This window comes from Cetorhinus maximus, chromosome 20 (genome assembly GCF_964194155.1).
Source record: "Cetorhinus maximus chromosome 20, sCetMax3.hap1.1, whole genome shotgun sequence".
Taxonomy (NCBI): Eukaryota; Metazoa; Chordata; class Chondrichthyes; order Lamniformes; family Cetorhinidae; genus Cetorhinus; species Cetorhinus maximus.
Window position 1 is genome coordinate 35,706,194 of NC_135898.1, and position 18,019 is coordinate 35,724,212.

At 42.4% G+C, this 18,019-nt stretch overlaps 1 protein-coding gene across 2 annotated transcripts in view; it reads right to left on the reverse strand.

The window, feature by feature from the left end:
- The window catches only part of cabcoco1 (ciliary associated calcium binding coiled-coil 1), a 108,159-nt gene that overhangs the window by 69,924 nt on the left and 20,216 nt on the right, over positions 1 to 18,019 (reverse strand). For both annotated transcript variants that reach the window (XM_078565246.1, XM_078565247.1), the window contains exon 3: positions 17,168 to 17,312. In XM_078565246.1, the coding sequence (XP_078421372.1) occupies positions 17,168 to 17,312 (145 nt within the window). The remainder of the gene's footprint in view (positions 1 to 17,167; positions 17,313 to 18,019) is intronic.

The window sequence follows — 18,019 nt, forward strand, 5'->3', positions numbered from 1 at the left end:
TTGTTTGGAGGTTTCATTATATCACTTCCTATGTACAACAACTCCACCCCAGTGTTCAATAATGGATTGCCTAGCATGCTCATCCTCATGGCACATTGCCTTCTCACACCATCCGGAAAGCGGACTGACTCTTTTTCATTTGAAAGATAATTCTGACTGTCAGTCAAATGGCGTTTTTAACATCCCACTGATTTTTCTCCTGGGTTGCTGCAACGAGATTGATGTTTATCTTCAGGAGAGTTGAGGCTAACCCAAGGGGTGGTGGATGGGAAGGTTGTTACGGACAGGAGAGGGGGCTGGGGGTTAATTTAACCAGCCCTGATTTCTCCACTCACCACCAGTCCTTAAATATAAAGGCGTTCTTGATTTGCTTCCCTTTTATTCCTCCTTTTAGATATTTATTTCCTTTCCTATCATATTTAATCTGCGTATTTCCCAACCCCTCATTTTTGCTGTGATCCAATTTCGATTAATAACAAACTTGTGATAGGAATGAACTCAAGAGAGTTAGTTTATTTGCACACACTCAAATGTGGGAGGAGGGTAGCACCATTGCCTCCTTTTCACTCATACTGTAGAAGAGGGATAGAGAAAGAAAGACTTACAGGGCAAAGACCACAGAGATAATAATTATAGTTGCACGTGAGCCTGGAGTCCAGAATCAAAGTTCAGTGGTGTATTCCTTCACTGAGGTCCGCAGGCTGAACTGATGCTGAACAATTCACTTTTCCAGTAGAGTTGACTTCCACGACAAGATAGGCACGCAGAAACGAATCAGTCCATGGCGGTGGTACAGAAGTTCCAGTCGAAACAATGTCGACGGGGACAGACATTCAAACCTGGACAGAGCCCCTGTTCTGCGCTGTTGCTAGGTACATGGAAAGGTGGCAGACTGAGCTTTACAAACATACGAACCAGGAGCAGGAGTAGGCCATTCGGCCCCTCGAGCCTGCTCCGCCATTTAATAAGATCATGTCATGGCTGATCTAATAGTAACCCAAATCTGTACCCTCCCTACCCCTGATAACTTATCACCCCCTTGCTTACCAAGAATCTATCCATCTCTGTCTTAAAAATATTCAAAGGCTCTCTTCCTGAAAAGGCAGTGGAAGCGGAGTTCCAAAGGCTCACGGCCCTCAGAAAAAAATTCACCTCATCTCCGTTTTAAATGGGCGACCCCTTGTTTTTAAACAATGACCCCCTAGTTCTAGATTCTCCCACAAAAGGAAACATCCTCTCCACATCCACCCTGTCAAGACCCCTCAGGATCTTATATGTTTTAATCAAGTCGCCTCTTACTCTTCCAAACTAAAGCAGATACAAGCCTAGCCTGTCCAACCTTTCCTCATAAGACAACCCGCCCATAAACCTTCGCTGAACTGCTTCTAACACATTTATATCCTTCCTTAAATAAGGTGACCAATACCATACACAATACTCCAGACGTGGTCTCACTAGCGCTCTGTATAACAGAAACATAACCTTCCTACTTTTGTATTCAATTCCCCTCGCAATAAATGATCACATTCTATTAGTTTTCCTAATTGCTTGCTGTACCTGCATACTAGCCTTTTGTGATTCATACACTAAGACACAGATCCCTCTGTAACTCAGAGCTCTGCAATTTTTCACCATTTAGATAATATGCTTTCTTTTATTCTTCCAGCCAAAATGGACAATTGTGCATTTTCCCACATTATGCTCCATTTGCCAGATCTTTGCCCACTCACTTAACCTATCTATATCTTTTTGTAGCTTCCTAATGTCCACTTCACAACTTACTTTCCTACATATCTTTGTGTGATCAGCAAATTTGGCAACCATCCCATCCAGCCCCTCATCCATGTCATTTATATAAATTGTAAACAGTTGAGGCCCCAGTACTGATCCCTGTGGCACACCACTTGTTATATCTTGTGAGCCTGAAAAAGACCCATTTATGGATACTCTCTGCTTCCTATTAGCCAGCCAATCTTCTATCCATGCCAACATATTACCCTCTATGCCATGAGCTTTTATTTTCTGCAGTAACCTTTGATGTGGCAGTTATCAAATGCCTTCTGGAAATCTAAATACAGTACATCAACCGGTTCCCCGTTATCCATAGCACATGTTACTTCCTCAAAGAACTCCAATAAGTTGGTTAAACATGATTTTCTTTTCACAAAACCATGTTGACTCTGCCTGATTACCTTGAACTTATCCAAGTGCCCTGCTGTAGCTTCTTTAATAATGGCTTCTAACATTTTCCCGATGACAGATGTTAAGCTAACTGGCCTGTAGTTTTCCACTTTCTGTCTCCCTCTCTTTTTGAATAATGGAGTTACATTTGCTATCCTTCAATTTAAAGGGACCTTCCCCAAACCTAGGGAGTTTCCGAAAATTAAAGGCAATGCATCAACTACGTCGCTAGCTACTTCTTTTCAGACCCTAGGATGAAGTACATTGGAACCTGGGCACTTGTCAACCCACAGCTCCAACAATTTACTCAGTACCACTTCTCTGGTGATTATAATTTTCCCGAGTTCCTCCCTAGCTTCCAATTCCTGATTTTTAGCTGCTTCTGGGATGTTACTTTTATCCTCTATAGTGAAGACTGATGCAAAATACCTGTTCAGTTCATCTGTGATTTCCTGGTTTTCCATGATCAATTCTCCAGGCTCATTTTCTATAGGACCAATGCTCACTTTGTTCACCAGCTGATTTTTAAAATAATTATAGAAACTCTTACTATGTTTTTATATTTCAGGCTAGTTTTCTCTAGTATTTTCATTTTTCCCTCCTTATTAATCTTTTAATCATCCTTTGCTATTCCTTATATTCTGTCCAATCTTCTGGCCTTCCACCATTCTTTGCACAATTATATACTTTTTCTTTAAGTTTTTTTTAATTCATCCACAGGACGTGGGCTTCGCTGGCTGGGCCAGCATTTATTGCCCATTCCTAGCTGCCCTTGAGAAGGTGGTGGTGAGCTGCCTTCTTGAACTGTTGCAGTTCATGTGGTGTAGGTACACCCACAGTGTTGTTAGGAAGGGAGTTCCAGGATTTTGACCCAGTGACAGTGAAGGCACGGCAATATATTTCCAAGTCAGGATGGTGAGTGACTTGGAGGGGAACTTCCAGGTGGTGGTGTTCACATCTATCTGCTGCCCTTGTCATTCGAGATGGTAGTGGTCGTGGGTTTGGAAGGTGTTGTTGACAGAGCCTTGGTGAATTCCTGCAGTGCATCTTGTGGATGGTGCATACTGCTGCTACTGTGTCAGTGGTGGAGGGAGTAAAATGTTTGTGGATGTGGTGCCAATCAAGTGGGCTGCTTTGTTCTGGACAGTGTCAAGTTTCTCAAGTGTTGTGGGAGCTGCACTCATCCAGGCAAGCGGGGAGTATTCCATCACACTCCTGACTTGTGCCTTGTATATGGTGGACAGGCTTTGGGGAGTCAGGAGGTGAGTTACTCTTTGCACGATTCCTAGCCTCTGACCTGCTCTTGATTATATGGCTAGTCCAGTTCAGTTTCTGGTTAATGGTAACCCCCAGGATGTTGATCGAGGGGGGATTCAGTGATGGTAATGCCATTGAACATCAAGGGGTGATGGTTGGATACTGTCTCGTTGGAGATGGTCATTGCCTGGCACTTGTGTGGCATGAATGTAACTTGCCACTTGTCCACCCAAGCCTGTATATTGTCCAGGGCTTGCTGCATTTGGACATGGACTGTTTCAGTATCTGAGGAGTTGCGAACATTGTGCAATCATCAGCGAACATCCCCACTTCTGACCTTATGATGGAAGGAAGGTCATTGATGAAGCAGCTGAAGATGGTTGGGCCGAGCACACTACCCTGAGGAATTCCTGTAGTGATGTCCCGGAGCTGAGATGACTGACCTCCAACAACCACAACCATCTTCCCTTGTGCTAGGTATGACTCCAACCAACAGAAAGTTTTCCCCTCTGATTCCCATTGACTCCAGTTTTGATATGGCTCCTTGATGCCACACTCTGTCAAAGGCTGCCTTGATGTCAAGGGCAGTCACTCTGAACTCACCTCAGGAGTTCAGCTCTTTTGTCCATGTTTGAACCAAGGCTGTAATGAGGTCAGGAGCTGAGTGGCCCTGGAGGAACCCAAACTGGGCGTCAGTGAGCAGGTTATTGCTAAGCAAGTGCCACTTGATAGCACTGTTGATAACCTCTTCTATTACTTTACTGATAGAGAGTAGATTACTGGGACAGTAATTGGCCAGATTGGATTTGTCCTGCTTCCTGTGTACAGGACATACCTGGGCAATTTTCCATATAGCCAGGTGGATGCCAGTGTTGTAGCTGCACTAGAACAGCTTGGCTAGGGATGCGGCAAGTTATGGCGCACAAGTCTTCAGTACAATTGACTGAATATTGTCAGGGACCATAGCCTTTGCACTATCCAGTGCCTTCAGCCGTTTCTTGATATCACGTGGAGTGAATCGAATTGGCTGAAGACTGGCATCTGTGACGCTGGGGACCTCCGGAGGAGGCAAAGATGGATCATCCACTCGGATTTCTAGCCGAAGATTGTAGCAAATGCTTCAGCCCTATCTTTTGAAAGTATGAACATCATATTTATGAATACTACACCTGAAAGTTCTTTCAGCCATGGACTCTGCGAAAGGAATCATGTGATGATCAATGAAATGCTGTTTATAATTTTAGCTGATCAACCAAATTGTAAATTCACAACCACCCTGGTATAGGCGGTTAATGCAAACAATTCACTCCAGGTGGTTGAGGAAATAGGCCCTATCAATTATATTCGCTGGAGTTTAGAAGGATGAGAGGCGATCTCATTTTCTCAGATTTTTGATCTCTCAGGGAATTAAGGGATATGGAGAGTATGTGGGAAAATGATGTCGAAGCCCAAAATCAGCCATGATCATACTAAATGGCAGAGCAGGTTCAATGGGCCATGTTCATGGGTCTACTTCTGTTCCTATTTCTTACGTAACTAGTCAATGTGCGAAATTCCAAATTGTTTTCTGCTCTGTGTGATAGTCCTCCTGCACTAGAAGGTACTATTGGTTCAATTTTCTCTGTACATTTGAATGCTTTGCATACAGGGAGATGGGCTTTCATCAGTGCTGGGGTCTTGGAGAATATCTGGAGAGCACTGAGGCCTTCTATAAGACCATCTGAGACAGAATTTAATTCAGGAAATTTAGTATACTATAAAGGAGGAGGTTGTAAGGAATATCAGGCCCTGATGAGGTAATAGATCCAGATGGTAAGAAAGCATTTGTCAAACTATTAAGGTTAATCAGAGTTAACAACACAATCTTGCACTCTGAGCAGTTGTTAGATATAAACAAGGCAAAACAAAGGGAGTTAGATATTTGGAGGGAGTTTGGAATTTATTCTGGGGTACCATAGAACCATAGAAAAGTTACAGCACAGAAGGAGGCCATTCAGCCCATCTTGTCCATGCCAGCCCGAGGACACCCAGGTGCCCTTTCTAATCCCACCTTCCTGCACCCGGCCCATAGTCCTGCAGCTTACAGCACTTTAGGTGCAGATCCAGGTACTTTTTAAAAAGAGTTTAAAGTTTCTGCCTCTACCACCAACTTGGGCAGCGAATTCCAGACACCCATTACCCTTTGCGAAAAAAAGTTCTTCCTCATGTATCCCCTACACCTTCTGCCACTTATCTTGAATCTATGTCCCCTGGTTCTAGAATTCTCCATCAAGGGAAACAATTTTATCTTGTCCACTCTATCTATTCCCCTCATAATTTTGTACACCTCAATCAAGTCACCTCTCAGCCTTCTTTGTTCTAAGGAAAATAACCCCAACCTATCCAATCTCTCCTCATAGCTACATTTTTCTGACTCTGCCAACATTCTTGTAAACCTCCTCTGCACTCTCTCCAGAGCTATTACGTCCTTCCTGTAATGTGGTGACCAGAACTGCACACAATACTCCAGTTGTGGCCTCACCAGTGTTTTATACAATTCCAACATTATATCATTATATAAGGGTCAACTAGCCTTGTCACGCATAGGTGGATTTGTACTGAAAAAGTCCTTGCATTCAAGCTAAAGCAAGGTTAGTTGCTCGGGGTTTTGAAGAGTGACTGGATGATGCACATATTAGAATGAATTCATTCATAGTTGGAAAAGTAGTCTTAAAAATCTTTTTGGCTCTTTTAGCCACACATTCACGAGGCTGTAGATAAATCAACATAAAAGGCACATTTTTGCAGGAGAGTACTTTTCAGAGAAAAGTGTTTCTGAAACCGTCAAAGTAGCCGCAAATACAAAGGAAAACTATAAAAATTAAACAAATGCTTCAATGGCCTAAATTATACTTCCAGGATGTGGTGTTTTTTCAGTGTGATCTGTTTTGTTGAAAATAGGTTTTGTTCAACTAAAAACTGTTGCAGTGTTTTACTGGTATTGTAAAGGAAAACCTGCAGACAAATCATGATGCATGCTGATGATTTTTTATGAGGTGGTAGTAGAGAATTTGAGAAATGTGTTGTTAATAAGATTAGAATAGAATTTAACATTTGGAAGTCAGGCTTGTGGGGCTTTTATATACATTGGTTTAGATAATAAGCAAAGCAGGTCTGGAGTAAATTTAAATCACCAATTCCCATTCCAGGTAATCGTACTAAGTCATCACAAAAGGATGATTTTAAAACTCAAAAAGAGACAGAACAATTGTGAAGCTTGATTGGTAGGTCGAACTAGACCGAATATTAGTTTTGATGTGTTGGAATGCTGTGATGAAACACTCTAAAGTAGAGAATGTTTTAAGGGCAAATACAACATTAAAAGAATTCAATTTGGAGAAATGCGTACTTATGTTCCCATCCTTAGGTGACCAAAGAACCTGAAGCTAGTCATTTTCAGCTATGGTTCACATGGTATTCTTCTGATGGGCTTCATACTAGTGCAGCTGGTTTCATATTTCTGATGAGTGAGAATGGAGAATGTTGTCCTTTAGCTTGGGAAGCTAAGAAAATAAAAAAGGTTGTTAAAGCACTCTGGCTGCCGAAACACTGGTTCTTGTGGAGGCAGTGGTATTGGATTCTATTTGTCAAATAATTTGTGAGATAGGGTACAATAGGTGTACTGAAGATATGGTACAAATTGAATATTATGTAGAGAATCACACTCTGTGGGATAATGCAAACTCAACAAAAAGTGAGAGTGAGAAATGGTTACGGATTGACCCTGCTGGCTTGAAACAAATGCTGGAGAGAAAGAAAATCTCTCAAATTAAAAGGGCAGATGCAAGTAATTAACCGTCTCATTGTGTTATAAAGAGAAACACGTGTGCAAAGAAATTGTTAGAGGTCCTAGAGGAGGGGCATCTCACAATGTAATGTTTTGTTCAGAATATGGAGGTCTTTCATTTAATTTGTCTTGAAATTTTGGTTATACATATAAACTCCAATTTTTATTTAAAGAAAGAGAAGAGGATCTGCTAATTGTATTTTAATTGTGTATAGGTGCTGGGCATTAACTGGGGATTCACTTGCGCTCTTAGAAATGGAGACTAGCGGAAACAGCAGAGATTGGTTTAGAAGGTACATATTTGTAATGTGTACCTCTGTAAATAATTGCCTTTAAAAGTTTGTAAAGGTTGACTAAACTTCATACTAACCACAACCCACAGAATGGATAATGTGCATCCAAAAATCAGGTAAGAAATTAGTAATTTATTGACAATGTATTTCTTTCAAAGAGTAAAAAACGAAAGACAAGTTTGGTAACAAAAAATACAGAAGTAACACACAAATGCCAGAAGCCTCCAAGCTCCTTCACCATCTGACTTTCTGGAATAGAACACATGATATGCAATGTGCATCTGTAAAAGCTTTTAAGTGACTAAAGACTAAGTTCCAGTATTCTATCCTTCACCACCTGGCCATGTGAATTTAGACACACTGCTCCCCTCTTCTCCAAACAGGATTCAGGCAGCTCAACAACAAAATCTAACAACATAAAACAAAAAACTACTGAGGATCCTGGAAATCCAAAACAAAAACAGAATTATCTGGAAAAACTCAGCAGGTCTGGCAGCATCGGTGGAGAAGAAAAGAGTTGACGTTTCGAGTCCTCATGGTTCTGCGGAAGGGTCATGAGGACTCGAAACATCAACTCTTTTCTTCTCCGCCAATGCTGCCAGACCTGCTGAGTTTTTCCAGGTAATTCTGTTTTTGAACAAAATCTAACCACAGTTCTGACCTGGAGGCAACACTGCAAGACTGTTAAACTTGACAGTGAGATCCCTCTACTAAATGCAGCACTGCCAAATCCAAAATGGAAATGCTCTTTAGAATACAAACTTACTTTTGGATTTCACTGTTGTCATAAATCACTGCTGAACTTTGGTTTTCTTCCAAACCTCTGATATCTTCACAAATGATATACTGAAGCAGTATACAAAGGATATGCTTTAATGTGCTTATTTTAGCTATTTTGTTAGATAGCAAATTATTAGCAGCATACATGTTTTGATTCATAGGACCTGGGGAAAAAAACCAACTTCCCAGTTTTACACATTGTCAACTCTCTTTATTCAAGCATTCAAAGCAAACACAAAAGGAGTTTGATTCACAAAAGAATATTGTAGGGCAGGTAAAGATAATAAACATGCCACCCTGGAAAAATATTTTAACATCAGCAACAATTCTACTCTAAACTGACACAACAGGTTAAGAGAGTCTCAAATATAATCCTGGTTCTATTCTTTGAGTTAGCTGGGCAGCTGTGATCATGCTAAAATTGTTTCCAATGGTCGTGTATTAAAGAGGGAATAATTGGTCGGATTTTCTGTCATCAATTTGAATCACATAAGCTATGTTGGAATTATGTGCATGTGCATGGGTGAAGGCACAACTGGGCTTGGCTAAACGGGCCTCCTCAAACAATCACCCTGTTGATAACCCAGTGTACAAAAGTAAAGGCCACTTGGACAACATACCAAGCCTTTGTCACCTGTGAAACTGTATCCAGCTTAAGTTACCATCTTCAAGAAAGCTGGAGGCATGGGGAAGAAACACCAGGAGCTGAATTTTCCCCCCGTTAGGGGGATTGTATGAGTGCGGGCGGGAGCGATCGCAAACCCAATCGGCACCCCTGATCGGGTGCACACCGCTATTTTACGTGGGCGGGCCAATTAAGGCCCACCCAGTGTGACTCTCGCCCAGAAGCGCTGAGCGCTCCCTTTGCAGGTTGGGGGGGGGATTCCCTGAGTCGAGGCCTGAGCTCTTTCACAGAAGTGCCTCAGGGCGATTTGTTTTAGTTTTAAACATCAAAATAAAGAAATTAAAAACTTTTAAAACAGGTCCCCTCATGTGACAGTGTCACATGAGCTGGGACAAGTCAATGAATTTATTTGAAAATTTTTATTGAATTTTTAAACACTTCGTGAAACCTCATTTTGCCCGTGGATGAGGTTTCATGAAAAATGCAAAGGCCGCCTGGGCTCTTCACCTGCCTGCCAACCTTAAGGTTGGATGGGCAGCTCATTTAATTGAGTTAATTAGATTTTAAATGGCCTTAATAGGCCTTTGACAGTTCGGCGGGCACACAGCCAACTCAGCTGCGCGCCCGCCGAACTGAAAACCTAAATGACGTGCGGTGACGTTGGGACGCCTGCCCGACATCACCGAGCGTCATTTTACATGTCAGCGAGTGGGCCCCGCCCCCACTCACCGACTGGAGAATTCAGCCCCAGAGGGAAAATTGAAGGGGGAGGGGTACAAAGTTAACACTGTAGGATATATGCAGAATCACAGAACCTTCCAGCAAGAAGGTGGCCATCTGTCCCAGCTCTTTCAAAGAGCTATTCAAATACTTCCACTCCCTTACTGTTTTGCCATGGCCCCCTGCAAATGTTTCCTTTTCAACTATGTACTCAATTTCCTTTTGAAAGTTACTACTAAAGTTGCTTCCACCACCCTTTCAGGCATTGCATTCCAATTAATAACACTTCATCATCTGAAAAAAAAATTCTCATCTTGCCTCTGGTTATTTTGCCAATTACCAATATTGTCCTGTACATTTCAAACCTTCTGTAAATACCAGGCATCTTGGGCACAAAAGACATCTTGTGTAAGTGTAGGCTATTGTACTCAACATTTTAATCAATTTTCCAATACTGTCTCACAACAGGATAATTAGTTAATGACTGTGTTCCAGCTTTTCCACACAGGCTGCATGAATCTTATCCTTTCTTGAACCCACTTAAGGAAATTCTCTTGGCTGTGCATTTTCCTCCAATTGATTCCAAGCCCTTTATTCTTTTGTGTGCTATATCAAGCACCAGTTTCCTGTCTAAATGTTGAATAAATATCGCAGTGACAGGGCTTGGTGGCCAGATAAGTTCTGTTAAGTTAGTCAATAGGAGTTTGTGTGCTGCTGTCAAGTAATAAGATAAAGGGAACACAAGAAGCCACATATAGGAGCATGCAAAAATGAGGGACAGGGAAAGGGCATGAATTGACCCTGTCCTGTACATTCATGGTGCAGCTTAACAACATGTCACCTATCATCTTCCACCCACCTCTTCACTCCCATTAGCCAAGAAATCACCTGCAGCAGACAAAAGAAAAGACCCTAGGACAATTGAGGGAAATTTACATTAGGAAATTTCTTTCTGATCCTCTGAGGATTCCAGGAGGTCACCAAGAGGTCACAATGACTGGCAGACACATTGACCAATACCCCACCTGCACATGCTGACATCAGCCCTGCTAAGGAACTCATTCAGCAGCGGTTCAAGAAGGCAGCTCACCTTCTCAAGGGCAACTAGGGATGAGCAATAAATAGAAACATAGAAAATAGGAGCAGGAATAGGCCATTCGGCCCTTTGAGCCTGCTCCACCATTCATTACGATCATGGCTGATCATCCAACTCAATAGCCTGCCCCTGCTTTCTCCCCATATCCTTTGATCCCTTTCACCCCAAGAGCTATATCTAACTTCTTCTTGAAAACATACAATGTTTTGGCCTCAACTACTTTCTGTGGTAGCGAATTCCACAGGCTCACCTCTCTCTGGGTGAAGAAATTTTTCCTCATCTCAGTCCTAAATGGTCTACCCCGTATCCTCAGACTGTACCCCTGGTTCTGGACTCCTCCACCATCGGGAACATCCTTCCTGCATCTACCCCATCTAGTCTTGTTAGAATTTTATAGGTTTCTATGAGATCCCCCCTCATTCTTCTGAACTCCAGTGAATATAATCCTAACCAACTCAATCGCTCCTCATATGTCAGTCCCACCATCCCAGAAATCAGTCTGGTAAACCTTCGCTGCACTCCCTCCATAGCAAAAACATTCTTCCTCAGATAAGGAGACCAAAACTGCACACAATATTCCAGGTGTGGTCTCACCAAGGCCCTGTATAATTGCAGCAAGACATCCCTGCTCCTGTACTCGAATCCTCTCGCTATGAAGGCCAACAAACCATTTTCACCTTCTTTACCGCCTGCTGCACCTGTATGCTTACCTTCAGCAACTGGTGTATGAGGACACCCAGGTCTCGTTGCACATTCCCCTCTCTCAATTTATAGCCATTCAGATCATAATCTGCCTTCCTGTTTTTGCTACCAAAGTGGATAACCTCACATTTATCCACATTATTCTGCATCTGCCATGCATTTGCCCACTCACTCAGCTTGTCCAAATCACACTGAATCATCACTGCATCCTCCTCACAACTCACCCTCTCACCCAGCTTTGTGTCATTTGCAAATTTGGAGATATTACATTTAATTCCCTCATCTAAATCATTAATATATATTGTGAATAGCTGGGGTCCCAGCACCGATCCCTGCGGTACACCACTAGTCACTGCCTGCCATTCGGAAAAAGACCCATTTATTCCTACTCTTTGTTTCCTGTCTGCCAACCAGTTTTCTATCCATCTCAATACGCTATCCCCAATCCCATGTGCTTTAATTTTACACGCTAATCTCTTAAGAAAGTCCAAATGAACCATATCCACTGGCTCCCCCTCATCAACTCTACTCGTTATATTCTCAAAGAATTCCAGTAGATTTGTCAAGCATGATTTCACTTTCATAAATCCATGCTGACTCTGTTCGATTCTCCCACTGTTTTCCAAGTGCTCAGCTATTAAATCTTTTATAATGGACTCTAGAATTTCCCCCACTACCGACGTCAAGCTGACTGCTTTCTCTCTACCTCCTTTTTTAAATAATGGGGTTACATTAGCTGCCCTCCAATCTGTAGGAACTGTTCCAGAGTCTATAGAACCCCGGAAGATGACCACTAATGCATCCACTATTTCTAGGGCCACTTCCTTAAGTATTCTGGGATGTAGATTTTCAGGCCCTGGGGATTTGTCAGCCTTCAATGCCATCAATTTCTCCAGCACCATTTCCCTACTAATAATAATTTCTTTCAGTTCCTCCCTCTCACAAAACCCTGTGTTCCCCAACATTTCTGGTATGTTATTTGTGTCCTCCTTTGTGAAGACAGAACCAAAGTATGTATTTAGTTGTAAAAACAAAAAACTACTGCGGATGCTGGAAATCCAAAACAAAAACAGAATTACCTGGAAAAACTCAGCAGGTCTGGCAGCATTGGCGGAGAAGAAAAGAGTTGACGTTTCGAGTCCTCATGACCCTTCAGCAGAACTGAGTAAAGTTAGGAGAGGGGTGAAATATAAGCTAGTTTAAGGTGGGGGATGGGGTGGGGGGAGAGAAGTTGTAGGGGGGGGTGGTGTGGTTGTAGGGACAAGCAAGCAGTGATAGGAGCAGATAATCAAAAGATGTCACAGACAAAGCAACAAAGACGTGTAAAAGGTGGTGATATTATCTAAGAGAATGTGCTAATTAAGAATGGATGGCAGGACACTCAAGGTACAGCTCTAGTGGGGGTGGGGTGGAAAGACTGACAGGGCATTACAGTTATAGATTTAAAAATAATAGAAATAGGTGGGAAAAGAAAAATCTATATAAATTATTGGAAAAAACAAAAGGGATTTGTATTTAGTATGTAAGTATTTAGTTGGTCAGCCATTTCTTTGTTCCCCATTATAAATTCCCCTGTTTCTGACTGTAAGGAACCTACATTTGTTTTCATCAATATTTTTCTCTTCGCATACCTATAGAAACTTTTACAATCAGTTTTATGTTCCCTGCAAGCTTACTCTCGTACTCTATTTTCCCTTCTTAACCAATCCCTTGGTCCTCCTTTGCTGAATTCTAAAGTGCTCCCAATCCTCAGGCAGGTCTGTTGTTTTTTCTGGCCAATTTGTATGCCTCTTCCTTGGATCTAATACTATCTCTAATTTCCCTTGTAAGCCATGGTTTGGCCACCTTTCCTATTTAACTATTGCGCCAGACAGGAATAAATAATTGTTGCAGTTCATCCATGCGCTCTTTGAACATTTGCCATTGCTTATCCACCGTCATCCCTTTAAGTAACGTTTCCCAATCCATCATAGCCAACTCGCACCTCATACCATCGTAGTTTCCTTTATTAAGATTCAGGGCCTTAGTATCGGAGTCAACTACATCACTCTCCATTTTGATGAAGAATTCTAACATATTATGGTCGCTCATCCCCAAGGGGCCTCGCAAAACTAGATTGCCATGTATTTCTTTCTCATTGCACAATACCCAGTCTAGGATGGCCTGTTCTCTAGTCGGTTCCTCAACGTATTGGTCCTGAAAAACATCCCGTATACACTCCAGGAATTCCTCCTCTACAGTATTGTTACTAATTTGATTTGCCCAATCTATATGCAGATTAAAGTCACCCATAATTACAGATGTTCCTTTATTGCATGCGTCTCTAATTTTCTGTTTAACGCTATTCCCAACATCACCTCTACAGTTTGGGGGTCTATATACAACTCCCACTAACGTTTTTTGCCCCTTAGTGTTTCTCAGCTCTACCCATACAGATTCCACATCGTCGGAGCTAATATCTTTCCTCGCTATTGCGTTAATTTCCTCTTTAACCAGCAATGCAACTCCACCGCCTTTTCCTTTTTGTCTGTCCTTCCTAAATACTGAATACCCCTGGATGTTCAATTCCCATCCCTGGTCACCCTGCAGCCATGTCTCCGTAATCCCGACTATATCATACCCGTTTACAAATATTTGCGCGGTTAATTCATCCACTTTATTGCGAATGTTCCTTGCGTTAAGGCACAAAGCCTTAAGGCTTGCCTTTTTAACATTACTTGTCCCATTCGCACTATTTTTCACTGAGGCCCTGTTTGATTCTTGCCCTTGATTGCTCTGCCTATCACTTTTCTTATTCCCCTTCCTGTCTTTTGTTCTTGTCCTCAATTCCCCCTCCTCTGACTCCTTGCATAGGTTCCCATCCCCCTGCCATTTTAGTTTAAACCCTCCCCAACCACTCTAGCAAATATTCCCCTTAGGACATCAGTCCCGGTCCTGCCCAGGTGTAACCCGTCCAGTTTGTACTGGTCCCACCTCCCCCATAACCGGTCCCAATGTCCCAGGAATCTGAAACCCTCCCCCTCACACCATCTCTTCAGCCACATATTCATCCAATATATCCTGCGATTTCTAGTCTGACTAGCATATGGCATTGGTAGTAATCCTGAGATCACTACCTTTGAGGTCCTACTTTTCAACTTACTTCCTAACTCCCTATATTCTTCTTTTAGGACCTTATCCTTTTTTTCATCTATGTCGTTTGTACCAATGTGTACCACGGCCACCGGCTGTTCACCCTCCCCCTTCAGAATGTCCTGTAGCGGCTCTGAGACATCCTTGACCCTAGCACCAGGGAGGCAACACACCATCCTGGAGTCTTGTTTGCGGACACAGAAACGTCTATCTATTCCCCTTACAATTGAATCCGCTATAACTATTGCATTCCCACACTTTTTACTCCTCCCTGTGCAGCAGAGCCAACAGTGGTGCATATAATTTGGTTGTTGATGCTTTCCCCTGAGAGGCCATTCCCCACAACAGTATCCAAAGCGATATATCTGTTTTGCAGGGGAATAGCCACAGGAGATTCCTGCACTGCCTGCCTAGTCCTCTTGATCTGCCTGGTGGTCACCCATTCCCTTCCTGCCTGTGGACTCTTATCCTGCGGTTTGACCACCTCTCTATATGTGCTATCCACGATGCGCTCCGCCTCGCGGATGCTCCACAGTGTCCCCAGCCGCCACTCCAGCTCCAAAACCCGGGCTTCCAGGAGCTGCAGCTGAAGACACTTCCCGTACACATGCTGGCCCTGGGCACTGGAAATGTTCCCGGTTTCCCACATAGAGCAGGAGGAGCACACCAAGACTTTGAGCTCTCCTGCCGTAACTTACCCCTTTAAATTAAATTAAACCTTTTGGAAGTACTTAATATTAAATAATATCAATTACTCTAGGGCCCTTCTTCCTTGCTCCTCGTTGTTACAGAATATAGCCCTTACAAACGATGAACCACAAAATAAGAAGTTAAGAACTATAAGTGATAAAAGTAGTAAATACTTACCCAACCGTATTCACGGTACTCAAAGGATCACCTCGTTCCCTCCTCACCAAACTCTGTCACCTCTGCTCTCCCAGCTTCTTTTTAACTCCCGACTCCTCTCGCGCTCCTTTTCAACTCCCGACTCCTCTCGCGCTCCTTTTCAACTCCCGACTCCTCTTGCGCTCCTTTTCAACTCCCGACTCCTCTCGCGCTCCTTTTCAACTCCCGACCTCTCCCGCGCTTCCCTTCAACCCCCAGCTCCTCTCGCCCTTCCCTTCAATTCTCGACTTCTCTCGCGCTCCTATTCAACTCCCGACTCCTCTCGCGCTTCACTTCAACTACCGGCTCCTCTCACACTTCTCTTCCCAGCCATCGAAGCCCACATCCCGTGAATGAAAAAAAAACTCTGAATGCTGGCAACCTGTTCCAAAAGATCAACAGCTATTCCAAAAGATCAACAAGCATCACCAAGTGCCAGGATAAAATAACTCAGGGAAGCTGGTATTGGCAACGCTCAACCATCATCCTCTCTGCCATAGTAAAGAAAATAATTTCATGACAGCGGGAGGGGGAGGTGGGGCAGACAGAGGAGTTTGTGCCTCCATAAATGAATGATAAATTAGCTGAACTGTTTAAACCTAATTCTTATGTGTGTATACATATCTTTTAATTTTTTGTGGCTTCTTCTTCATACAGTTCTGCTAAAATTACAGCTGGCTGAAATTTAGTAGGGTAGATTTACAACCTTCGAAAGAAATGAGAATTGAGGAGTAATGGGTAACTGACCTACAACTCCAGTTTTACACCAGAGTTGAAAACTGCATTGAAAGGCCTCTGCTGCTTCTCCAACTAGGGCAATATCCATGACATACAGGAGATATACACCCATGTACCGTTTTTATTACTGGCAGATAGTCTGTGACATTAATCACAGCAAGTTGAAGTATATGTTATTTTTCTGTCTGTGGTTTTTTTTTGAAGGATTTTCTGCGGTGGCTTTGATGACCTCACATGTTAGTGTGAAAGGTGAATTTTAAAAACAAACAAGCTTTTATGATATCTCAGAAGGCAAAAAAAGTTTGCTAATGCATGAAGTGTTCATATATTATATGTATTATATGTTTCTATTGTATATATAATCATTAAGTGCTGGTTTAACAACATGAAGGAGAGATGAGGGAGGAGGGAAAAGAAGAAAAGCAAATTGAGGGCGGGGGGGAAGAGACATGACACAGAGAATGAGACAGACAGCAAAGAGAGACACACTTGGCAGCATTGGTGGAAGAGAAGGGAAGCTACGAAGCATCTGGCTACATTTTACATTTCATGATGTTTTCCTGTTTGCAGAACTGGACTAGTTCTCCAGATTTCAGATTTCACCTAGGTTACAATATGTGATGACATCTGTTGTGATGACATCATAAAAGACCATAGTAACTGCAAAACCTATTCCCTCTAAAACTACATTTGTTTTAAGACATGCCAAGGTATTTCAAGTTTAGTTGGTTCACAAGAAGACTAAGGAAGCTGAGAAAACCAAGAAGAAGTCCATCTTTTTCAGTTTTACTCCAATTTATACTAAGAAAAATTCAAAATGCCCCCGAATATGAAAGAGTAAATGACATTGATCTTGAAGAAAAGCCCCTTACTGTGGCTGAACAGTTACAACTTGGGCGCTACTGACTTTGAGGAAGATAGAGAACTGATACCTGATCTTCATGTAACTAATAATGGCCTTGGCTTGGTCGACAGTGAAGAACTTTCCGTGACGTCTCTTATCTGAACTTGAATGAACAACGTCGGCCATGACTTTCTTGAGTTCTTTTAAATTATCTAGCAATGGCAAATGTTTCTCTGCAATAAAACACAGCACTGAGTGAGTGATTGACTGAGAAGATATTCCGTTTCATATAAGATGAAGAAACATTAAGCCGAGAGTAACAGTCAATCAATTTTCTGAAAGCTTGTTTTATCTACCATCAAATTAAAGATGTTACCTTTAATATATGTGGCATCAAAATCGTATTAATTCAAATCTCAAGTGGTAAGATTGGCAATGATCACAATCTTTCCACTGATCTTAACCAGTTGCTCTATTTGGAGTGTTCTTTTCCTACAGTTAAGTCCGTGGAAGCGAAATTCACTTAAAGAATGTGCGTCATCTCTCCCTGATGAGAATCCAGACAGTGGTTGAGCCACACAGATGAGACGTTCCTAGATGTTATTCGCAGTTGGTCTCGGGCATGTCACTAGCAAGGGTGTTACAATAGGCTTCAACACCATTCAGGGAGGGGAGAAGTCTGCCAGGGATCCTGCTCCTAATTCCTATTCAGTGAGCCTGCTAGAATATGCCTGTGTGTGGATAAGGTCAGCACTGGACTTGGCTCTAAAGTCTCCACAGTCCAACAGCTGGACCTTCATTTTTGAGGTTCTTAATGGCTACTTGGGTAAGGTACCAGGGGCCACCAAGTGACTGTGAAACTCTACTCCAGCAATGAGTCAAGGACTTCACAAGATACAATGAGCAGCAAGAAGAAAATTAGGGTGATAAAAAAAGCGAG